This window comes from Helicoverpa armigera, chromosome 5 (genome assembly GCF_030705265.1).
Source record: "Helicoverpa armigera isolate CAAS_96S chromosome 5, ASM3070526v1, whole genome shotgun sequence".
NCBI lineage: Eukaryota > Metazoa > Arthropoda > Insecta > Lepidoptera > Noctuidae > Helicoverpa > Helicoverpa armigera.
Genome location: NC_087124.1, coordinates 8,552,714 through 8,577,791, shown reverse-complemented (window position 1 = coordinate 8,577,791; position 25,078 = coordinate 8,552,714). Strand labels below are relative to the sequence as shown.

The 25,078-nt window shown below is 35.6% G+C and overlaps 3 protein-coding genes across 7 annotated transcripts; 2 read left to right on the top strand and 1 right to left on the bottom strand.

The window, feature by feature from the left end:
* Nucleotides 1–959: 959 nt before the first annotated feature.
* Nucleotides 960–9,026, bottom strand: LOC110378629 (metal-response element-binding transcription factor 2). 3 transcript variants are annotated; one of them, XM_021338094.3, is made up of 11 exons: nt 8,944–9,026; nt 6,741–6,953; nt 6,174–6,467; nt 4,484–4,629; nt 4,303–4,401; nt 4,080–4,162; nt 3,773–3,968; nt 3,520–3,687; nt 2,957–3,066; nt 1,960–2,881; nt 960–1,839 (listed from the first exon to the last, which is right to left on the bottom strand). In XM_021338094.3, exons 2-11 carry the CDS (start codon nt 6,838–6,840, stop codon nt 1,444–1,446), a joined length of 2,514 nt encoding a protein of 837 aa, XP_021193769.2. In that variant the 5' UTR covers nt 6,841–6,953; nt 8,944–9,026; the 3' UTR covers nt 960–1,443. The 3 variants fall into 3 exon arrangements, with proteins under 3 accessions (XP_021193769.2, XP_021193690.2, XP_049698052.1); XM_021338015.3 differs by having other exon boundaries at nt 8,645–9,013; XM_049842095.2 differs by lacking the exon at nt 8,944–9,026 and adding an exon at nt 7,554–7,574.
* A 1,004-nt stretch (nt 9,027–10,030) lies between these two features.
* LOC110370547 (leucine-rich repeat-containing protein 57) lies at nt 10,031–11,121 on the top strand. The gene has a single exon (XM_021326400.3). It carries the CDS (start codon nt 10,191–10,193, stop codon nt 10,905–10,907), a length of 717 nt encoding a protein of 238 aa, XP_021182075.1. The 5' UTR covers nt 10,031–10,190; the 3' UTR covers nt 10,908–11,121.
* Nucleotides 11,122–11,913: 792 nt separating this feature from the next.
* LOC110369827 (1-acyl-sn-glycerol-3-phosphate acyltransferase alpha) lies at nt 11,914–25,061 on the top strand. Of its 3 annotated transcripts, XM_021325517.3 has the most exons (8): nt 11,914–12,068; nt 15,713–15,820; nt 16,293–16,381; nt 18,541–18,674; nt 21,198–21,376; nt 23,956–24,121; nt 24,549–24,716; nt 24,901–25,061. In XM_021325517.3, the coding sequence occupies exons 2-7, from the start codon at nt 15,734–15,736 to the stop codon at nt 24,710–24,712; spliced, it is 819 nt and encodes a 272-aa protein (XP_021181192.1). In that variant the 5' UTR covers nt 11,914–12,068; nt 15,713–15,733; the 3' UTR covers nt 24,713–24,716; nt 24,901–25,061. The 3 variants fall into 3 exon arrangements, with proteins under 3 accessions (XP_021181192.1, XP_063890650.1, XP_021181278.1); XM_064034580.1 differs by having other exon boundaries at nt 24,549–25,061; XM_021325603.3 differs by having other exon boundaries at nt 12,035–12,178; nt 24,549–25,061.
* Nucleotides 25,062–25,078: the final 17 nt, after the last annotated feature.

The window sequence follows — 25,078 nt, the reverse complement described above, 5'->3', positions numbered from 1 at the left end:
AACCCACGGACGAATTTATTATAGCTTTGACAAACGCAATGTTCAGCGTTTACAAAACGGAAGTGGATACTCTATTCTTTTGTAGGTAAGTAAATGTAAAGAAAGACGTACACATGTCCATGTAGTTACAAATACGCGAGCGAAGCGAGCGCGAAATTTTTTTCGGACTCGTACGGACGTAAAATGTATCCCAAACGTACTTAACTTCTTTTTTGTTGACAAATGTAAAAACGAGGGCATACAGTTTCTGAATACGCGAGCGAAGCGAGCGGGAAATTTTGATTATTTTTTAAGACTCAGTACCAAAACTACGTAAAATGTAGCCCAAGCGTACTTAACTTTTTGTTTGTTGACAAATGCAAAAACGAGGGCATATAGTTTCTGAATACGCGAGCGGGAAATTTTAATTATTTTTTAAGACTCAGAACCAAAATTACGTACAATGTAGCCCAAACGTAGGTACTTTAACTTTTTGTTTGTTGACAAATGTCAAAACGAGGGCATATAGTTTTTGAATACGCGAGCGAAGCGAGCGGGAAATTTTAATAATTTTTTAAGACAACATTACGTAAAACGGCTTCATTTCAAACCTTAATTTTTGTCTGTTGGTCGAGTAAGATGGATGGACAAAGCTTCGCGGACCACTTGGAATGCCTCCAGGGACCACCAGTGCTCCGCGGACCACCGGTTAAGAACCACTGGTTTAGAGGCTTAAGCCGGGCCCATACTTGTATCATCACCCATCCACATATACGATCATGATACGCGTCGACGATACGGATACGATGATCATATCGGGCAAATGGTACATGTCTGGAACCGGCTTTAGTTTTATAAAAAAAATGCACCTTGCTTCGCATTGTACTCATTTACTTGGGTGTGTGAAGTAGTAAAACAGCAGAAAATAGCTAATATTAAATTAACTGAATAGGTTATTTATTACAAATGAAACAGCCAAATCCAATTGGAATAATAATATATCACATTCCTTGATCTTACTGTACAACTAGACTACAGACAAGCACTTATATATTATTACAATAATAATATGTATAGATATTTAAATAAATTCATGATCACCCCCAAAGTCTAGTCAAATTAAGGATTACCTTTCAATAAAAGCTAGGGCAGTTTACCATTTTCCTAATTCCTTTGTTTTGCCCTTATAAGCATTGCGTTTAGTAGCTCATAGGATCTAAGAGATTAATTATTACATATTAGGTAAAGAGGTCACAAAATAGTTATAAAATGTATATTTCGTTTATTACAAGCAGTTCATTACTATTATAAAAATAATAAATGATTATATTATGTACAGTATTGTATTATGTTAAGATACCTATGAGTATGTGCATAGAAAGACAAAACAAAGGATAACTAAAAATGATTAGGTTTCTAGCTTGAAGTTGGAGGCGAACCCTTGAGAGCATTCGACCGTGGCGACTAGGAGGCGTTGGAGTCCCACTCGATGAGGTAGGCGGGCAGCGCGCCGGGCGCGAGGCGGCGCGCGAGCACGCGGAAGGTCTGGCCGGCGCGGAAGTACGACTGCACGCTGGACTTCAGCGCCGACAGCTGCTCCGCGTCCACCTCCGCCGCGCTGCTGTTAGCTTTATGTGGACTTAACTGTAGACTTTTTACGCTATTATTATTACTACTGTTATTACTCGTATTCCGTCTAGCGTTTTCATAGTAATTTTTCTCCTGTCTCTGTCTCAGTCTTCTACCGTGAAATTTCACGTTATTGATGTGCCCGCCGCCCTGCGGAGCTACTTCGCCGTTCTCGTTTGGCATTTGAGCAGGTTTGTTGTTGTCATCTGGCAGAGGACATGACTTGTTCAGCTGTAAAATTAATTACTTTTATTATTAATTGGATTTAATATGTACTAATAAGATGAAATAACATAATATAAATTTGAGTATATACAGAAATAGGTTGGCTATGTATTATTTGGAATATACCTGCGTCTGTAGATATTTCCGTGGCCTCCGGTATTTCCTTCTTTTGACCTCTCCGTTAGGTCCAATCACGATGTCCTTTTCGCTAAGCTTTCGTTTCAATGGCCTAACTAGCGGCCCCATCAGTGGATTCAAGTTTACCGGTAACGAGAACCGTGTGTGGTGATTGTTTTGCTTGCCATTTTGTTTATTGTAAATGTTAGTCGTTGATGAGAACGGCTTCTTGGACGGGTAAGTATTTTGCATGAGAAACGGATTATTTTTACCCTGGAAATCTTTAAGCGGTGGTATAATAGCGTCTAGGGTGCCCCTGCTGGAAGATTCGTCTCCCGACGACTCCATGTCATGGCTAAAGTTACTAGTGAAAGGGGGTAATCTATCCATATGCTGTAGCGACATTATTTTGGAATGTTCGATAATGTTCTTTGTAGACAATTTAGATACTTCTAAGTTCATTGTAGCTATTCTTGTAGTGTGCGTGTTAATGTTCACATTAGTGACGTCACTCTTGCTCACGTTCGTATCAACTATATTCTCTTTGGATATTTTATCTAACTTTACAGTACATGGAACTAAAGAAGTGTTGGGAGATGGCACTGGAGAACTTTCATCACAAATAGATTTTGCTTCGTTTGTATTATTTTCGTTTAGCTCAGATATTTTCTCTATGTTATCAGCTTTGGCATCAGAATTTCTAGCAGAAGAGGTGCAAGTAGAGGGGGAAGGTTGTTCGTCGTTTTCAGTCGGCTTAACAGACTCATAGGAACTAGTAGAATCATTTTCGGAATTCGAGTTAGAGTTGAGATTTTCATGGAAGCGTTTGCCCATCATTAAGTTTAACCAATGACCATCCACTGGTACAATCATACGTTGATTGTGATTCTTATAGGAACTTTTGTCGTTGTTACTGCTAGAAGGTTGAGAACTGGAACAAATTGTGTTGGTTAGATAAACTCTTGATTAAAAACCTGCAGAGTATATAAATCGTGTGAATGGGCACCTGTCATCAGCAGCGAGCACTGTTTGCGGCGACGGCGCTCGCGGCAGAAACCGAAGTCGCGGAGCATACTCCCTCACTAACTCATCCGACAGTGGTTCTCCTTTCTTGATCTGAATACGTAAAGAAATATACGATATTATTAGACGTAATATACTTTTTTTTTTGACCAATACCTAATGCACATGCCTTGGAAAAAAAATTGAATGATAGAAAGCTTATAAGGCCTTGCGCTCTTCAAGCAAACAAACAAAGCACTGGCACGATGTATTTTCAAAGCATGGAGCGTAACAATTATCAAATTCCCAGTTGCTATGACGAAAAAGGCTAAACAGGTACAATTGCTTTGACATGGAAACAACAAATTTTGGCCGAATACGGGTAATTTTGCTGAAGATGCAAACAAAGATTCTGTTAGGTACAGCTCATCATCATCTGCCTATTTGTCCTCCTCAACCCAGTTACCCAGGCAACCCCAACAACCGTAGGTAAGACTGGTTGTCAGACTTTCTGGCTTCTGACTACCCGTAACGACTGTCAAAGATGTTTTATGAATATAAAATAACCTGTTCCAATGCAGAAAGCTGTAGTGGCGGTGGGGGCGGACGACGTAAGCGCAAACCCCAGATGGTAGCTCGTTTCTTCATTTCGCGTCCGCATTTGAATCGCTTACGAGACGACGTCAACGCTGTCAAGATCTTTTCACGACGTTCTTTAACTGGAGTTCGCCACATCTAACAACAGATATCCAAATTAAAGTATATGAAGTCGCAAAGTTAAAAAATCCTGTATAATATATTGAATTGGTAAATAACTAACCTTCTCAGGTAATTGCAGAGCATGCCAGTTGTCCATGATATACGGCATAATGACACTATCTAGGTCGAAATAATTTGGCGCATTGTACGCAGTGAGATTATATAAAGCGAGATGCGCCAGATCCAACCAGCAGAGCTCCAGTCGACGAAGATATTCCGCCCCTCCATTGCAGTGAGCGCACGCAAATATGTACAACCTAAAATAATCAATAGCAATTATGTGTTGAGTATGGTGACCAGAATAGGGACGCTCGGGACTCGGAAAATTAGGAATATTAATAAATCCAAATAGTAAATGAAATACGTACTTATCGCCAGCATACAAAGGATATTGTAAACTTGATACGCATCTTTGGTGAAACCAACGAGAACACCGACAGCATAGTAACATCTGTAAATAATATAAAAAAACTTATTGTACTTGAAATTACAATACCAAACAACAAACTGTTTGAATTGTTGCTATTTAAAGTTTAAAAAAAAGAACACGGCAGTTATGTATTCAAACTTAAGCCCATTGATGGAACAAACCTGTGCCAGCCAGTCACTTTTTTCGCCACAGTAGCAATGAGTTTCATTTTGATCTTTGCCAGCATCAGATACGGAAGCCGATGATGTTGTAGAAGCAGTCTGAAAACGTCACAATAACAACATTTTATATTCGAAAGTAAGAAGATAATATTCGTTTTGCTTGGAACGGTAATAAACCTACATCGCAGGGTGGAGTGAGTTCCTGTTGTTGCCGCCGTTGCTGCCCGCCTTTAAATCTAAACAAGTCTGATCGCTTGAGGGCCCTGTTCTCAGCCGCTGCCACTCTATACCTTTGGTCCACGCATCTTTTGCAGTGCCAGGATGCACCTGTCACAAATTTTGAAATTTTGAATCAGTATTGTTACATTGTTACAGTATTGTTATGAGAGAAAGAAAGAAAGTTAGAAGTGAGAAAGAGCTTGTGGCTGAGTCAATGCCGAAAGGGTCGATCGACCATACTATGTTGGGGAAATAGACTAGGCACATATACAGAATGGTTATGTTGTCAAAATACGTTTGCGTTGGCGGTTTAAAAAAATTGACGAAAAAAATAAAATATGAGGATAGCGTAATCATGAGGAACAGACTCGTCCACCTAACTTAATGTATGTTTCAAACTAGGCCTAGAGTATTTATTTAATACATATGTCTGTTTAACTTGCATGGTCAAAAAAGCAGGAGGTGGACAATTTCTTAGTTGCTATTTATGAAATATTATATCTCAAGCAAAATTTTGGGACTTAATCCAGTTTTCCTGTTATGTCACATACAGTTCTTCTAACATCTAAATTAAGGGTATCCAATTAAAAAGGCATTTTGTTAATGACTATGCCATACTTAAAAGCGTGATGTAGACAAAATAACGTTGCTGGTATGTTCACCACCAGAACTTTTTTCAAGCAATTCCGCTAGGAAACTGTGATAAACGGAGGTTTTTGTGAGATATTGGACTAGAGATGATGTGAAAAAACCTAATTTATTAAGCCTAGCTACAATAAATCCTTTTAACTTGAGACTTCATAATAGGTACTTTTGTCAGCAACTCTCAATGCTTTTTGTTAGTTAAATTGATCCTATATCAGAGAGCGGATATTATGCCGGTATGAATTAGGCAACTGGCTTGCTAATAGCACAGAGGCCAGTTTCATGCTATCGTGTTATGCAAGATAAGTATATATCATGCTTGTGTGCGAGATTGTTCAAGCTCTAACGATGTACTACGCACGTATATATAACCACAACATACTCTTCACATACCTATCGCATTATAAATGTAAGTATAATACTATTGTTATGATGACTTCATGACTGCATACAAACAAGACCTACTTTAAATCACACAATTCAATCACTACAGGAGGAAAAGAATTACGGCCCTTTCACACGTCAGTCTAGTTTTTTGCAGGATACCGTTTTTTGCAGGATCCCGTTTGATCGCAAAATATATTTTATGCTAGTGTTCAGACGAGCAAACCGCATGCAGGATCCTGCAAAATGCTGTTCCAGTCGATTTGTGCGATTCGGTTTTGTCACTTGATACTGGATCGTTCGTCCAGTCAAAAGCGGGAATTCTGCAAAAACGGACGCTGTGTTCACACGTAGTTCAGTTTTGCAGGATACAGTAAAATGCCGGCCCCGCAAAACTGGACTGCCGTGTGAAAGGGCTGTTAGTAGGATTTTTTAAATTCCTGTGTCCCCTTCATCAATCAAATTTATTTCTCATCATCAAAATACTTTTTTGGATACATGTTGCTTTAAGCATAGAGACTAGTGTCTGATGAAGGTTAGTCCTGTATTACAGAACACCACGCTTACCCTCATCATCATATAATATTGGATATGGGAGACTGATAATCATGATATCCACGTACCGTTAATCCACGCGTCGACAGGCGGCGAGTGACACTTAGCATGATACCCTCTCCCGCACATGTCGCACGCAATGATGGCGTTAGTCGCGAGGGTGGCTGCGGGCCCCTCGCGCCGCTTGCACACCACGCACATGATGCGCCCATCGTCCGCCGGCGGGGCGCTCAGCAGCTTCAGCGACGACACCGGGGCCCACGCGTGCGTCCCATCGCCGAACTTCACCAGACACCGCGCCGTGCCCGTGCCCACCTCGCAAGAGTCATTGTCATTGCTGGTACTCAACTCTACTATTGTTCCTGGTTTGAAGGAAACGCTGCATGAATATTCAGTGCTAACTGATAGCTTCTTGAAACTAAGCATAGTATAAGATTGGAAGTTAGGTCAAGTATAAAGAAAGTTTTATGGTCATAGATCATAATATAAAAAATACAGTTGGATGGTTGCAAACTTTTATAATTCCAAATGTTAGTCTCCTAATAGAGCAAGTAGTTCTGAGTTGGATTCAATAGTTTCTGTTTGATCCTATGATGGGAAGCAACATTCAATTTTATAGCAATTAGCATACACACCTAAATAATAACGTCCATCTTTGTTTTCTACAAGTACATCATCCCCACAGTGGAATGGATTAGCATTATTTTTTTCCGTGTTGGTTGTAGAGTCTGGCATGGCATCCTGTGTTTCTTCTTCTTTTTTCTCATTCTTTTTGCTAGCACATGGTGTGATCGTTTTGTCAAGGTCGCTCAGGAGGGCATCGATCAGAGACAATTGTGTTGAGACCTCTTTGAAACAAACCAACAAAGTAAATCACTAAATGTTTAGAATACTTAAATAATCATAATAGTGAGTGACAATACCAACCACCAGAAAATATAGTACATACATACTTATATTCTTAGAAATAATTATGCTTAATAACATTATACTAGAGGAATCCAACTTATTAATTTAATATTGACACAGAGTCATAACTTAGGATGGTGTCTTCTGAAGGTAATCCAATAAGAAAAAAAGGACATCATTTAAGAACAATGTAGAGCATGATTTCTACATCAAAGAAGACTCACAGAATAGTGAATATCAATATTGGTATGCTTGAAAATGTGAAGTAAACTGTTCATACAGATGGTTAATATGCAATGAGAAATAAGGTCTTGATAATCTTATAAACTATAGAGAGAGAGAGAGAGAGAGAGAGTTCAGAAGAATTTATTTACATATAGTAAAGAATTATATAGATAGTTCATTTTAAAAGGAAACATACTGGCAGACTTTGGTGGTGGTACCTATATGTTAAGTGGTGATTTATTAAGCTACAGAAGTTGAAGAAGTAACAGAATTAAATAGAATAGTATTTATAGAAGAAATAGGATAATACTTACACTTTAATTATATTAAGATTCCAACATGGTAAGCAAAAAATAACAAAAACATTTTATTTTTTAATGTAGTTAATAGATAATTAAATATTAACTAGTTAAACTAATAAAGAGCATCATTTTCAATGCAAATAAAGTGAAGCATAAAAAAGCCTTTTATATTATTAATTTGAAACTGCTGAGGGAATGCATAATAATGAAATCGTACATACGTAACATTCAACTTAAAATAATGGTATTTGGTTAATACTTATGTTATGAAAAACACCTATCTCCTCATTTCAATGCAACAGTAAATGTTTTTCATTATTTGACATTTGGCACATAAAGACCAAAAAACAGATTTATTTATCTGGGTTGATTTACTGTTTGACTTACAACATAATTATCCCTATAACTACTGGGATGAGGAAAATACAAATATGAGGCTTGTAGTATTAGCCAGATTGGAGTAAAACACAACCAGATCATTTTATAGAAAATAGGAGCACTACTTGAACCTTTGATTGTGTTTAGTATTGGGTCATTTTACAAAGTAATCACTGGGTGCTGACTTGCTTAGTACACCTTTATTAATATATTAAATAACTTTAATGCAGTAAACTTTGAATGCTCCACCTTCATAGGTGTAAATTGAAGTTAATGACAGGTATGCATTCTTTTTGGAAACCAGGGGCATAAACGCATACCAATAAGTTCTAGTAAAAACTTCTTGCTTTGTTTGTATTTATGGACGTTAATACGTAAATCATTCAAAATGACAATATTTGTAAACGGCACCGATAGTAATATAAAACGAATCACAGATTATGGTGAGTGTAGATTACTGTGTTACTTACAAATTAGATTTATCGTTTGTCTTAGTTAGATTATTCAGAAAGCGTGCTTACTTATAGTGTAGGAAAGACGTTTTTCTATAGCGGGGTACATTTAGAGCACAGATTTTAGTGTAATAGGTTTCTATGTGCAATTAAATTAGACTGTTTAACAAGGCACACGCTCAGAAAAGTTACAAGTAAAGCTATCATCACAATTTATCAAAGCATTCGTAAAAATAAGCCAAAATCTTCGGGTAACAATTAAATGCTACTTACCAGCGTTGATGTCCATCTCAATTATGATTTTTTTAACTCATTTAAAGCATTGGAGAAGCATAATTTGGTCTCAAATTTCATACTATACGAGCAAACACGTAAAGCATTGGCGCTTTTGCGGCCATTATACTAGTCAAACGTTTCACAGTTTTCCCGCGGTAACAAAATCTAACATAAAAATCATGGGTAAACTTGATATATAACAATTTTATTAATTGACTACACTTTCATTGCTTATAAATAAACACTTGTAATGTATAATTCATACTAAATATCCATTAGAAATTAAACAAAATAACCTTTCGAATTTCTTCTATCGGATATCAATTCCTCTATGAACGCACGTCACTATTGTTGAATGTTGGAAGTACTGTTTTTATTGAATCTGTGCTCTGCCTGTTGTTGATCAACGAGTGACTCAAAATATCAAAATCAAAAGTAAATTCGTGCATTCAATATTTTATTAGAAACAGATTATTAGATTTTTTAAATTATCATTAAAATAATTATTGTGCACTTTTAGTACATTAGTCAATAAATAAGTATCGACTGCTCGACTGGTCTCGAGCTAGTTATAAGTGCCCCTCCACACCCACATGTTCATCCTCATCACTATTTGAAAAGTTCTTTGGAGAGGTATACGTGAAAGTGGAGCCAATGATAAAGGAATATAGCTAGAGAGGAAAAGTGACCGAAAAAAGCCGAAGTGCCTTTCTACACTGCTTGTATTTCTCTAACGTCGGTAAACTGTGTGAGAAATGAGGCCTGGAGGACGCTCAATCCCGGTCTTCATTTTTCTTTATTTCAGTTTGAATGGAATTAATAATAAGTCACACACGAAAACTTTTACTTAAGATATTTACAGCGACATCAAAAGTCTTTGTAGCTTTTAATATGCAACTTTCGCCTCAGTATTTTTTCCAGTAAACAAATCATCGTTTACTAAACTAAAACTTGCCTAGAATCAAATAGAAAAAATAGAAATAATAAATTATAAGTAGTTTTCATTTTTTTATTATTTGAGTTTGAATGGATTTAATTATAAGTCGCACACGAAAACTTTTACTTACGATATTTACAGCGACATCAAAAGTCTTTGTAGCTTTTAATATGCAACTTTTGCCTCAGTATTTTTTCTAGTTAGCAAATCATCGTTTACTAAATTGCAAAACTAAAACTTGCCTAAAATAAAATAGAAAAAATAATTCTAAGTAGTTAGGTACTGCAGCTACTCACTATTTTATCGAAGAAAGTTCTAGTTTTGCACAGGATAGAGATTTCTCCGGAGAGCGGAGGGTAGAGCTAAGCATCGCTTACATATTTCTACAACTTTTACACTCAGCACGTCGCGTAAAGAAAGTAAATGTCAATGTTTGTGATGTGTCCAAGTGTCAAACAGTCAAATGATTTGGATGTGACAGCTCAAAACAAGACAAAAAACTACAAATTCAAGTCACAATAGTAAACTCTCGATAAATAACTTGTTGAAACTTATTTTTTTTTGTGTAGTGGTCTCTAAATAAGAAATTATAGTGAGTTCATTGAAATGGGTAATTCGGGAATAAAACAACATTATGAAACAGCATCGAAAACAGGTGTTTTACAACTGTCCAATTGCAAACTGAAAGAAATTCCAATTGAAGCTCTTAATTTAAGTGAAATTCTTAGAAACCTGGACCTCTCTAAGAACAGACTGACGTCCCTACCAGATGATATTTCTAAATTTAAATTATTAAAACAGCTCAACCTCGATACCAACAGGATAGAGACAATTCCAGAATCCCTTGGTAGTATGAAGAAACTAGAGTTGTTCAATGTTTCAAATAACTTAATCACATTCCTGCCGGATTCCTTTGCAAAGCTGAGTAATTTGAAACAAGTGTATCTGAACAACAACAGGCTAAAGGAGTTTCCAACACAGTTATTGGGGCTGCACAGCTTAGAGGTGGTAGAGCTGTCCAACAATAAGATAACAGAGGTACCCAGTGGAATGTCAGAATTATATGCAGCCGAGCTAAATCTAAGTCAAAATGAAATATCAATACTCAGTGAAGACATGCATCAAGCGCCTAGACTCAAAATTTTGAGACTTGAAGAAAATTGTTTAAGCTTGGACGCTATTCGACCAAGTTTACTTCGAGATTCTAAAATGCATACAATTAACCTGGACGGCAATTTGTTTGAACCTAAGCTGCTGGTATCTCTGGAAGGATACAATGAGTACACTGAAAGATACACTGCAATGAAGAAAAAAATGTTTTGACAGATTTACTTTACAATTTTTGGAGCTCTTAAATCAAATATTGAATACAGAAACGTGTTGCAGTCAATTTTTATTTTAATATGCTTGTAAGGACACAGTATTTTGTAATAAAGTCTAAACTTACACCAAATCTAGTTTACTAATTTGTAGATGTAATTACTTATTTATGTGATGTGATTATAGATATATGATAATATAATATTATTACTCGTAATTTGTTTCTCTTTTTCAATCCTTCTGGATATTCTGCACACTTAGTACTAAAAAGCGTAAACACATAATTCTAGGTTTTTGAGTTATGCATAGCATCATTCAACAAAAAAAATTAAATAGGTTCTAGCTATGTACAAAAAAAAATTTTTTCTTTAAAACACTTGCCACCCACAGTGACAGAGGAATCAGTTTGTCATCTTTTCTGGAGTGATTTTTTGAGTTAACTCTCTTTAGGCACATGTGTGAGATCATTTCTGGTTTATTAACCTGACAAAAAAAAAGGAAGCTGTCAGTTTGACCTGCATGTGTGTATGTTTGCTATTTTCTCACAGTTGGCTGAACCTATTTTGATGCGGTTTTTAGGGGGCAGGGGCTGTGTGGGTGGATGGTGCGTGGATGAATATTTATAATAAGAAGTAGGTACTTTCAATGTACATACTATATTATGTAAAACCTTTTATTATAGATTATTTTTATATTTCCATATCTAACATTGACTTATTTTTAAATGTACCGGTAGTTTCTGAGATGAGCGCGTTCAAACTCAGAAGTAAGTATCAATCTCAGATGAAGTGCAAAAGTTCGGTAATTTAAAATATTACTTAACAGTATAGACCACGGCTTTTGCCGGGACCCCTTAAAATAAAATTATGATTAAAATAATAATTATTACAAAAATTAAGGCACACTTTTGTCAATAGTTTACCTAATTTAAACTGGCACACAGTAACTACTGACTGTGTTTACCGTATTATTGTAACTATTCACGCGTAAACGTGTTATCGTTTATCTACGCTGACGCGCTCAGTGCATTTAATTTAGAGGAGTCGGTCGAGCCGAAGTTTAGTCATACAATCATTCAGTGTTGTCGTCGTAGTGCCGAGCGCAGGTCGCGTGACTAATGCACTCGCTCCGAGTACGCAGTCTTTAAGTTTCGCCGCAAAATAGGTACTTTTTCTATTTACAATAAATAATTTTTAACGTTACGTTCAAAGAAAATTGTTGCTACGGTGTTTGAAGCATTATTGTGTTTTTTTATCTAAGGTTACGGCCATAAAGTAAGTAGAATAGTGAGTTAAGAATTGTTTAGTATTAATATTTGGTAAGGGAACACCCGTGGTGTTTTAAGTGAAAGTGAATCATCTTATAAATTGATTGTTAGGTACTCGGTGTTGTGGGGAATACTACAACATTTCCATAAGTCCATAATTAGGTATTAATTTAGTTCCTATATTGGCATAGTTCTTAGGCGTGTAACATAGAAAAAACTAAGTTTTTGTTGTAGATGGGTACTAACCTATGCCTAGTGTATTATAATAATCTTAGTAGACAGTTTTCATTAAACATTCAATAATAACTTCTGTACGAATGTACCTACGTTTGCATAAATAAATCGGACCCCCAAATTGAGTGCCTCAGAAGCAACGCTTTGACGTCCTTGTCAACGCATAGATCTATCATTTCTGCAAAATAATCATCTGCTGAAAATTGAATCTAATTACATAGGTACAATTTTTAAGAAAAAAAAAATGCTTCTGTCTTTCCAGCTTTTAATTTAAAATCACACAAACCTCAAACCTACTTCGTGTAAGAATTGCCTATTCCATACAGTTTCCATTCATCAATAGGGAATAGCATCAAATTCTCATGAACTTGTTTATCTTGGCTAGATCTATGTCCTTAACAAACGTTAACTAGTCTAGATACCAACAGACATCCCTCCAGGTTAGAAGATGCTCTCGTAAATAATTACCTTCTGACATTCAACCGCATCCAGTTGATCCAGTGTCCACATAGCCGCACACATCCTTCCACTGACTTCCACATAGCCAGACCAAATTTAATCAATATTTGGTTCAGCTGTTTGCCTGTGAAGAAGTTAGTAACAAAATACAACCCACTCCAAGTTCCACCTTTTTATTTTAAAATTAGTGTGTGGTGTGGTAGGTGGGCAAAGTTGGAAGAACTTTCATCATATACAGCTCACGCATATCCAACACTCAAAAGACAGTTTATGGAAATACCACTGCTTGTGTCTTTTACCTCAAGCCCCAAGAAGTACCTAAATCGTAGGTGTGAATTGACAAAAAAAGATTACATCATCGATTTATCTATCAAAGTCCTTGAATTCCAAATGTTCCATTAAAACTGGAAATACGAAGTCCTTTTTGGAATTAAAGAGTTTAAGAGTATCGCCATAGATTACTAAATAGTTACTATCGTGCAGATACCCAGTAGTTTTGCCAATTGGTTTCAAACTCCTCGAACTTAGTCTTCCTTCATCAGTAGTCAAAGCTGCAAGTAGGATGTCATTATTTTGAGTCATCCACATTTGAGGTACCTATCTTGCAATCATAACAATTAAATGGGTACAACTAAGCTCAAAACAACCACCTCCCCTTGAATCTGCATTCTGAAAGGATCCTAATAGCTGCAAAATGAGTGGTAAAAGCGCAGAATTCGATCGGCAAACAAAATAATGCTATCGAATACGCTAATAAGTATCGATAATGCGATAACTTTCAAAGTAGATAAATATTGAGACAGGGGTCATAAAAAATAAATTTAGTTGCCTAGGTGCTAAGGTTAAACCTATAGGTACAATATTACTACATATTGAGCAAGTGATTAATTGATTACATTCTTCAACTAATACCTAACTGATGTATCGTTTGATTACAGTAATCCCTGTCTGTGGAAAAAGTGGGTAACTAATCAGTGTTGTGTTGTACTCATATGATCACATTGATGAGTGCGTGATAGTGGTCAAAAGGGTTATCGGATCCCACGTGCAACGATATTAAAATTGTAAATATTTCCAAGCGATAACTCTGATAAGTACGTAGTTAACAAAATTGAATAGTTTATAGACTTAATCAGGATTGTTACCTGAATTTTGAACCGCTATAGGTAATATTTTGTCTTTGTTTTTAACTTTGATGTTCGTAATGAGAACTTAATTTCACCTTAATAATATACCCAAATCATTATCTAAATATTAAATGTAACTAATTAAGAGTAATGCATTAATTAGCAAACATTGCATCCGGCTAGTTGCAATTAATAGGCACCACGTGTGTGAACAACATATCTAGTTAACTTAAATATAACTAAGTGAATACTGATTGTTTTGTTCTTACTTAAATACCTATAATTAGCAGTTCATGATAAGTTTATGTGGTCGGTCAGTTTATTGGGAAGTTAGTGATGAGATTTTACTTGGACCTACAAGTTCAACTATGGATAACTTAAATGCTGTAACATAGCTTTGATATTCTAACTAGGCTGGCTTAAGTATATAGATGATTGAATAAATTACCTTATTATTATTTATCACCTGTAAGTCCTCAAGAGTCAACAATAGTACTTAGTTCGAGTTCTTAGTTTCGACGATGATTTTGACACAATACGAATAGGTATTCTATTTTCGAAACGCAGCCTTATTTTGGCGCGCTTATCCTAGCAAGGAGTTTGCAAGGCTACCTATTTGTTCCTTTACGTGTTATGGTCCACGAAGGTTTACCTATTGGCCAATTGCAAATCATGATGAATAACAGAAACCTAAAAATAAACGCCGCCGCATTTATTTATAATTTTCGATTCAATTAACATAATTGGCGTAATATTGTGATGACTAGAACGCGTCATTGTGGCTGTCATAGTCCAAGGTCCAAAGTCCTTAAGTAAGATGTGACTTCGCACTTTGGATGACAAACTAGGCTCGAGGAAAAAGTAGACGCTATAATATTTTAAATACCTACTGAAACCGGTTATTTATTCTAAGTTCAATGAGCGAATGTTTATATAAAAAGAAGCGTTTTGTTTTTGCAGTATTCTAAATCACGACTACGAACATTACATATGTTTTTCTTCAGTACTCTCGGATAGTACAAAATATGTAGTTAGTACACCTGTACCTATTGTACCTAGCCACCGGGCTACAAAGGTGCGCGTTTAATCTTATTAAATAGTTTATCAATATGTATTTGCATTAACTACTACTTATACCTAAGTACTTATAGGTATGGATGGGGATAAAAAGTATTCTATGTTAATCTCTTGGTTTCTAAGCTAGTTCCTCACCAAGTCAGCCAAATCAGTTCAACTGTTCCAATTATAATTAGTTTAACAAATACGACTTTCTGTTACAACTATTTGAAGATAGGTTTATTTGAATAAGGGTAGGTACCTATGTCTTCATGTATATCGTACTATACGTAGGTACCTATAGACTGCTAACCGATTTGATAGTTCTTTGTAGTATCCAGTCCAGTCGGTAACAATCACAATCAGCGGTGCCTCTTACCAAATAGAACCAAGTACCGGGTGCTACACATTCACTCGCAGTTTTATAAAGGAACGCGAAGTCTCGCTTCTTGTAGTTGTGTTCGCAAAATAAGGACAATTACGTAGTGGGTAACAACCATATCTCTGACTGTTATCAATTAAGTGCTCAGTTCTCCCGGAGACTTTTATCGCAACGGGATGGCACGATGCCGCCCATATAATCTGCATGATAGTCAATGTGTCTAATATAATTTGTTTGTGTTTTAGATGTGTCAACAAAAATCATTTGGACTGTGTTGTTCTAGGTATTCCCAGAAGAAGTAAAAATGTCGGCCAACGTCGTTTTCGGGTGCGTGATGGCACTTCTCATCATACTCTTCACAATCAGTTCTATGGCCAGATATTATATTAAGGTAACAATTTTAAATTACTTAATTGCATCCTGTGCCTTATCGTTAAATTGATTAGTGTCCGAAATTAAAAATGGGGATTAATAAATGTTCCGATAAATGTATAAATCTACATTATCAGATGAAAATTTATCTGTGGACTTTAGAATCCATCGGACTTAAGACAGTAGATAGTGGTAATGAAAGAGTACCTAGATATCCGATTTATTATAGGTATTAATCTTATTAATTGATCTGTTAATTATTCTTATGAATTTGTATCCAAGTAAAAAAATCTGACGCACATAGCACAGGTTTCGTATCTAAGTAAAAAAATGTTGTGCAAATAACAGCACAGCATAAAGGCCTACCTCACCAAATTAAAAATTACTTAATAATCTCAAATACGAGGAGTGTTATCAATCCAATGTGTATGATGAGACCGATATCTGTAACAAACATTGGCAGTTGTATCTAATGAAGTTTTTTGTTCCAGTTCACATTGTTTACAGTAATGTCGCTGATATTCGCCACAGCTCCAGTGCCACTTATGTTGATCAAACCATTTGATCCTAGAAATGCACTGTAAGTACCTATCTACCTATCCTATATGATTTTATTTTACGTAATATTTTTTATGCAGACTTATATCGCATTCTCATTAAAACTACTTTCAGTATTGTGTTGCAATAATAGCTATTTAGTATTTTTTTCATGTCTGGCTTAATTCAAACAATATTGAAGGCCATAAACTGTGTGTCGTTTGAATTACACTTTCATAACTCTGCAATAAAATACATATTGATAAGATTAAAATAGTTGCCTAAGTATTTGGTGTGCATTACAGTTATTTTTCATTTCCATTGTTAGTTTGGTCACAGATTATTAAGGCCGGTCGGTTCGTCTGACGTAGACCCGCCTTTAAATAGCTACCTACGTTTCGTGAAAAACTTGTGGGTACTTAACCGAATTCACATTTAATTTAACATTAATCATACTTCAATAACTGTAGGTTGTCGATGCTGAAAAATGCTGATTGTCTTATCACATTGATGTTCACGGTCAAATGCGAAGATCGTTCAGAATTTAATAGTTTTTAGACCGTAGTAAAATAAGATAAGGATCGATACCTAACGTTTCGATTGCAGTGAAAAGAATTCAGATAAACGAAAGAATGACTCGGTAAATAAATACAGACCTATTAATATCGATGGAGCATAACAAAAACGAGGAAGTTCCAGCATTAGATTCTATCAGATAAAGTAGCCTGAGGTTAAAGTTTAATTAGTTTAATGTAAGTTACATCTAAAAACAAAATCGTAGCTAGGTAGGTACCTATCTTTACATACGCTCGTGTTTCAGACATATTATTATTGTAATTGGTTTCCTTCATTCGCGATAAACCACATTCATGACGTTAATACTAACGTAACGTTCCTGCTACATAAGAGTACCTAATTGTATTTGAAAAATGTATATTTCATAAATGAGTAGGTATCTTGTTACAATGGATTCTAATATAAGTACCTATATTTAGAATATTTTTTTATACGTAGAACAGTCGTAAAGAGGTTTTGCACCTCGAACCATATTTGTGGAATAACCAGCCAGTACAGAGAGCAAAAAAACTGCAAACCTTTTGAAAAAAAACTGTTCAATCATTATTTCGTATAAAAGCAGGTAGGTACCGTTGCTCCGGTTATGTAAGTGTAAACTGTAACCGGGGACGCATTTTGAAACAATGCCTTGTCAGATACCAGTGGCAATGGCCTTCCTAGACGTGACATGATTATAGAAGAAAAAGTGTCCTTTGTACCTGGCTACAGTAAAGCAAAGTCCGAAAAAAAGTATCGTAACGATAGCAAACCTTTTTGGTTTCGACAATCTACCCTTAATTATTCGAATAAAACTCCTACATACAAACATATAATAGTTTCTGGTAATTACTGATATAACAGCAAAAATATCGAAAAAGGTGGTGAAATAATCGCTACGGATGCTAAAAGACAATATCATAATTTGATCTGCGATAATGAGAATCTGCATTCTTTATACGCCTGATATGGTCTCTGCAATGCAGGTAACAGCAGTAGGACTCAATACGTCCAAAAATGACCATATAATAATTATTATTAACTTTCCATAACTATTGTTGTTTGTAAACTAGCATAATTATCGTGAAACGGAACTGATATGACTGATGCAAGCGCTCATTGCAATTAGTGAAATTAAATAAAGTTGAAGGCGCGGCCGTGGCAAACATGTTAATTACCAATTAGATAAGAGCTCGTTTATAATTTTATTATTGTGTACCTAGTCACCTACCTACACTTTCTACTTATCATGCTATCGATCACCCAAAGTTGATCATCAACCACCGTATTATAAAAGTAGTACCTACCGACTTATCTTATTTCTAGGTCCAAACAATCTTAAAGCCGGTATTTTTTACTATTCTAAGGTGATCTGAGGCAGTTTTCTTTTTCTACACAGCGACCCTCAAAATATGACATTTGGTTTTAAAAAGTGATAGTTTTCTTAGCAGAGATAGCCTAAAGAAATAAGGAAAGAATGCCTAAAAATCTTCATATTTCGCGTTCCCACCTTCCCACCCACTCTTGGTTGTGGTAGCCCCGAAACTACAATACGTATTTTTACACTGGAACAATTTATAGCCCGAAAGTTTAATAGACAGAGGCAGCACAAGCTAAAGATTTTAAAACGTTAAAAATATAAATTTTCAGAATACCAGCATTCTTCCTGAGGTGTTTCGCGAAGATACTCGGTCTTCGGTGGACAGTGAGGGGTCTAGAAAATGTGGACAATAGTCGGGGAGCGGTGGTGTTACTGAACCATCAAAGTGCCCTGGATCTTTATGGTATGTAGTATTTTATATTTAAATGTAAACGAACATTTAATTATAACGTTTAGTCAAGTCGTAACAAGGGAATAGTTAGTGTTTGTCATTTTGTGGTAACGTCAAAGTTTGCTTTAGCAAAAGTATCGTGTAGGTGTAGGTAACACATGAAAGAAGAAATATTTTTCATTCTGAACTTTGTCTGAGTTTTCGAATCATCCCTAAACCAGGAAAAGTTCAAGGAAAATACATGGGCCATCGCTGTTTGTCTTATTCCAGCATTTTTCTATAATAGCGGGAAAATTTCAGTTTTGAGCAATGGTTTTTTTACAGTTATATGTATAGTTTTTATAGTTATGTATATACTTACTTAATGTACCTATATTTTATTGTAATAGTAGTAATAACAATGTAATTGTGAATATACAGACATAATATTTTCCGGTCTTATCATGATACAAGAGAGTTTTGTCTCTATTATAAAAATTGTGTGATTACAGTAAATGAGGCATTTACATTGTAATTTACATTACCTGTCACAGGCCATTATTTACGATAGAAAATCTTTTTTTACAATGACTGATCATGCTCTGACAATCATAGCAGTAATGTTTGTAGATAGGTACAGGCAAAAAACATCTCATATTTATGTGCAAGTACTTATGTTAGTATTGCGATTGGCATATCTAGTACGGAAGTAAATCTACGAAGTAAAAGTATGAGAATGAGAATTTCAGTCGTGACATTCAAGTTAGATACTGATCGTACTAACTATATAGGTCTCAAGAAACACATAGGAACCCACCTACATGGTAGGCATTTATTACAGCAATTAGTACTTATAATGTGAATATTTTGTACACATTGGTAGGTTTGATGAATAGCTCATGCTTTATGACCATCCTGCGTAAACACGCGTGATCAGCGACGTGCTTCGTGTTTACAAAATAAATTGTACAATTAAATTGATATGGAGTTGACATAGCGAACATTTATGCTGTTAAGTACAAAACTGATTTATGAAATTAATATAATTGACTGTGTAAACTTGTCAGAGAAAATATCCGCACTTATATCATATTTTTACATAGTAAATAACGGAAAAGTGACAATCACCTTAGGTAATCAAGTGTTTAAATGTCTTTACTGATGCATCTGACAAAATAATCAGGTATTAGCCCCATTCTAAACCTTATCTTGACAATTTCCGCAGTCAAGAAACATAACGGCCATTAGAAGTACCTACCTATCTACAGATCACATCCTGCTCTCGAAAAAACCAGGCCCCTAATTTTCCAATTTAATATGTTAAAGTTTCAAGTTTATGGTCAGCTCTTTAGAATATGTAGAAAACAAAACGGATTTTATTAACATTTTATCACTTAAGCCATACTCTGACTTGCAAATATTATATCCAAATATTGTTTTCGAACTGTTATCAGTGGCTCCAAATTATCCTTGATAAAAGCATGCATGTGGGTGTGGGTGGTATTTGATATTAAAAAGATAACGATGCTGTTTTTCGTTAGCTTGCAGCTCTTTTGTCAGCTTATTTTTTTTTCATTTCGACTATAGCAAACAGAGCTGATAAATTAAGTATAATATCGAACGAGAAAATTGGGCTGAAAGAAAAGCTACTTTTCCCCAGTCCCGAGCCATGTCGAAAGATTTGTTATAAGCTAAAACTAGACCCTGCTTACATCTGCTTAGGTAATTATATTAAAAAATATATATTAATACTGTTATTTTGAAAACCAATATTCTGCAATTAATGAAAGCCCTGCACTGCCTTATATACTTAGGTACGTCCCATTTTTTTAACTAAAATAAAACTATCTAATCTAAAAAAACAAGCTAATGTCGTAGCTAGGTAGGTAGTTTAAATTCATTTACGGACTGTTATCATTTCTATGAAAGCTACGCTACAATCACCTCACTAACGGCCAGTTTCTTCATCAAAAGTTAAAGTTAAAGTAATGTCTAAAGTAAAAGTAACAGTCAAATTCGTTTTTTCAAGGCTAAAGTGACAGCAAAACTAATAGAAAAATTGAATTTGACCGTTACTTTAACTTTAGACATTACTTTGACTTTTACTTTGGCTTTAACTTTTGATGAAGAAACTGGCTGTCAGTGATTGTCGTGACTAATACTGAATGCTATTCATATCCATTCACTAGATGTAGGTACACAGTACTTGCACTATGTAAGAGAAGAAATACCATCAAATTTTCGAGCATAGCATAGCCAACGTAAACAATTAAATGAATATTTATTTCCGGTCGGTAACTGTCCGAAATAGAAAGTATGCTAGTGGTTTACTGGCCTGTTATGCAATTGGAAGTTTCTTAATGTGTGACTAAGATTTGATGAAATTTTGTTAGGCCCATTTTCATCATATACGTCCGCTTTTCTTTATGCAACTGTTAACTTTGATAACTGGTCGTAAAATTCTTAGTAATTGTTGTCCTGAACTTGGGCCTTAGGTCAAGTTATGTTTTGACCTCTTTTGAAGCCGAACTGACGAACCTTTTTTTTTGTTTTTAGCTCTAGCAATTATATGGCCGCTCATGTCCCGGTGTACGGTGGTAGCGAAACGATCGTTGCAGTACCTTGTACCATTCGGCACTGCGACTTGGCTGTGGGGCACCGTTTTCATAGACAGAGGCGCACAAACTGCACGCGATGCGCTCAACAAGCAAGTCGATGCTATTAAGAATCACAAGGTAACATTGCATGAACCTTAAAAAATACAGCTTGTTTTAACCATAGATGTAGCTTTCCATGGATTGCGCTGAATTGAATCCTATATTTGTCTAGTTGATTTCTTGTCTTTATATCAAAGTTGAAGGATTACCAGTAACACGATCTAATCATAGTATTAGCTCCATTACTCATCAAAATAACAGAGCAAAGGTACATATTCACAGGAATTTACACCGTTGTTATCTTTATCGAGAAAATTTATGAGACTACAATTTTTAACTTTCCGGTTTCCTCCTAGATACTTAGATAAAGCATTTTCGATATCAAATCGCTTTCCAAAATGAGTTCAAAGTCATAAGTCAATATATATTCGTGTGCAAGGACCAGCGCGTTTTCCTGTAAGACTATACATATACCTATGTATCGTATCTATGTTAGTTTTGCAAACAATGAGACCTTGTACTTCTGTTGTTTTACGGCGCATTTCGTCATACCATATGATCTAATCGCTAGGAATGAGCTGGCGTACACAATACGTACGTATACCTCTTCCTTCTAAAATTAACGAGCATGTACATTTCTAAGCTAACATTTGATAAGTATGTGTAAATATCCTGGTCGGTACGGACGACAACAAAGAATTTTCCGTTCCCTGGTACTGGTACAGGTAAATAAAGGGCAATATAGTACAAAAACTAAAACAATGCCCATACAATATGTTTACAGGTTAAAAGTTAACGTTTGTCTTACTAATGACATAGTTAGATATGTGCGTTGTATTTTGTATTTGATAAAACTTGTCTACCCAGCAAAAACATCGTTGGATATGCAATTAAGTTGACATTAAAATGCACAACAATGCCTAGATTTTATCACTCATCATTATAACTTAGATTATCTATATAGGAATAATTAACTACCGCCAGCGGTTTCGTTCTATTCCCGAGGGAATTACTTCCCGCAGCCGGATAAAAAATACCCTATGTGCGTTGACCTGAAATTGAGGTAGGCAGATAGACACAGTTAACGTTTGTATTTATTACTTAATTACAACAAGCTGACACTCTACAAGAATAGTGCGGCACCTCTGGTCTTTCTAGTTCCTGTTTTCAAAATCGATGTTGCAATCTTGGACAATAGTTTAGGTACGTATAATAGTGTCGTGCTTACACTTACTTACATAATTATATAGACGTTGAAGCAGACCCAGTTTTATTGATGTCGTATTCAAAACAAGAGTTCGTTGTACCAGCCAGCGTAATCTAAATCGTATATTGTATATAAAGCAAAATAAATGCGGAATGCTTGCGTATAAATGGAATAATTACATCAGTACTCAATAATGTTTTTTTAGTACTCGGTTATTGACCTATAATGAGTAGTAGGTGTGAATAACGGTTATAGTTAAATGTTCACTGAGGATCTTTGTGGATATCCCCTTTCTGGTATTTTTCCTTTAAAACCTATCTTTATTCCTCTTGAAACCTTTTCCACCATATTATAAATCGTGGTTTTAAGAAGTACCCGCTTTAGTAATAGCTTTAGTCCACTGATTTTGTTCGGGACGGTGGTTTAAAGGTGGTACAAAAGCTGGTACTTTTTTAAAACCACGTTTTATAATAACGTGGTTTGTGTCCAGGGTCTCGGTAACCCTTCCTATAAATCTCGCAGCCCACCCTAGATAGTTATAACTTGCCACCATGTTGACCATGTTTTGTAATATTTTAGAAATTAGATTAACCAGAAGTATTCGCGAAAACTACAATGTCAAATTAGCATTTTAACTACCACTTACCTAACTGGAAGGTTCATCGATAAAAGACTTCGTGACTAAGGCCAAGGTGACTCCTTAGCAACATTTCTTTACCATGCAAAAGAAGTTTAGAATTCAAGTTTTGTTTTTGCAGTTTTGAGAAAAAGTACTGTAATTTAAATAATTAAAGCAATGCCATCTCTTTGGTTCTTTTATGGTCCCTCAATCCTCGCCTCGTTAACCTGTGTACAGGCTTTACCCACATCAGACTAAATAATATTATACCCAAGTACTTAGATTTATATATTTGAAAACTACATGATATTCAAAAAGTAGATAATAATTTGTCGTGTTCCGAGCTTAAATTATTTTAAGGAAATATTTGACGATTCCCAAACAAAAACTAACAATTGGAACATTTAAGATAAATGCAAGAAGTACCTAATTATTCTTAGAACTTTTGAAGTATTCCTAAATTAATTAAGAATACTATGAAAATAACAAAAAATTATAATTTATAAATTAAGAGTAGTATATAAATTAATTAAAAATTCTATTTGTTTTATTAAACTATGTCCGTATTTATAAAATTTATTAAATCAAGAATAGGTAGGTACATACCTACATTTATTCTTGGATGTATAATTTATACTTAGTATTTTTGAAAATATAGCGCTAGGTAACCTACCTCATGTACATTAGATAGGAATGTACGTTTAATATTATGTGCAATTTTTCGCTAACAATGAAGTAAATATGCAAATGCATAAATCTTCTTCTCATTTTACTCACCTAAAACAATTTTCATCATAAAATTAAGCTTTTTTTCTTATCCTTTTTTTACAGCGAAAATTGCTGCTATTCCCTGAGGGCACTCGGCACTCCGGTGACAAATTGCTGCCGTTACGCAAGGGAGCGTTCCACGTGGCGATGGACGCAGGGGCTCCCATACAACCCGTGGTTGTGTCCAAGTACCACTACCTGGACGGAAAGCGACAGAGATTCGGCTCAGGTGGGTGATTGACTTGTTTGGCATTGAAACCGGTTTTACCTGCCGCGGGTTGCTTTCTATGGAAATGGCCATTGAAATTGTTTGCGGCCCCATTCATAAAACATCCTACAACATTTTACCTTGTTGTGCAATTTGCAAGGAACAAGGTTTAGGTTAAACTCAGGTACCTAGCTCCGCGTAACCACTGATGATAAATAACGGTTACCTCCTGCATAGAAATCATTGCTTTGCATTCTTTTTCTTCCTGCTCTGTTTGCTCCCAATTATTGTGGGATCGGCGCAATTGCATTGCATTAATTCCTATAAAAAAATATGATCTGCTAGTAAACATACCTTACTTACCCCATAACATTAGAAGTCATTGCGATGCCGCGACTTGTCTGGTCCATGTTGCCTTAATTAATTTGTTAAATTCTCTTATTTACAGGCGAGTTTATCGTATCGATTCTGCCCATGATCGAGACTGAAGGTATGTCGAAGGACGACATCGGAGCCCTGATCGAGAAGACACAAACGAGCATGCAGGAAGAGTTCACCAAGATCTCGATGGAAACGTTAGCGCGGCGCAACCTACGGAATAAGGCTGATTAGTGAGGTACCTACATTACCAACATCACGTCTCATTTAATATTATGTGGTACATATTGGGTAGCATCAGTTGTATGGCATTGGTATCCAATCCATTATTTCTGACCATAGTGACGTTAAGGGATGGGCCCCAGTTCCGAGAAGTAGTAGCGGGAGTCGCATTGTTGTCATGTTTTTTCTTGTATTTGCAGGTAATTAGAAATTTCATATCGACGTGTAAAAAGAGCTGTGATAAACAAACGTATAAAGAAATAGTTACGATTGTAATTTGACATTAGTTGTTGGTGTTTATATTGTTGTTCTCTGTAGAAATGTGTATTTATGTAATGTAATAAAGTTAACAATTTAAGAAGGAATGTTTCATTAAAA

What these genes read in the sequence shown, in the direction of transcription:
- LOC110378629 (XM_021338015.3), bottom strand. An exon ending in AGATGGACGTTATTATTTAG is followed by an intron (nt 6,468 to 6,740) that starts GTGTGTATGCTA and finishes CCTTCAAACCAG; the next exon opens with GAACAATAGTAGAGTTGAGT. An exon ending in AACTCACTCCACCCTGCGAT is followed by an intron (nt 4,402 to 4,483) that starts GTAGGTTTATTA and finishes TGACGTTTTCAG; the next exon opens with ACTGCTTCTACAACATCATC.
- LOC110370547 (XM_021326400.3), top strand. Translation starts at nt 10,191, where the DNA reads ATGGGTAATTCGGGAATAAAACAACATTATGAAACAGCATCGAAAACA.
- LOC110369827 (XM_021325517.3), top strand. Translation starts at nt 15,734, where the DNA reads ATGTCGGCCAACGTCGTTTTCGGGTGCGTGATGGCACTTCTCATCATA. An exon ending in AAGTGCCCTGGATCTTTATG is followed by an intron (nt 18,675 to 21,197) that starts GTATGTAGTATT and finishes TTTTGTTTTTAG; the next exon opens with CTCTAGCAATTATATGGCCG. An exon ending in GCGACAGAGATTCGGCTCAG is followed by an intron (nt 24,122 to 24,548) that starts GTGGGTGATTGA and finishes TCTTATTTACAG; the next exon opens with GCGAGTTTATCGTATCGATT.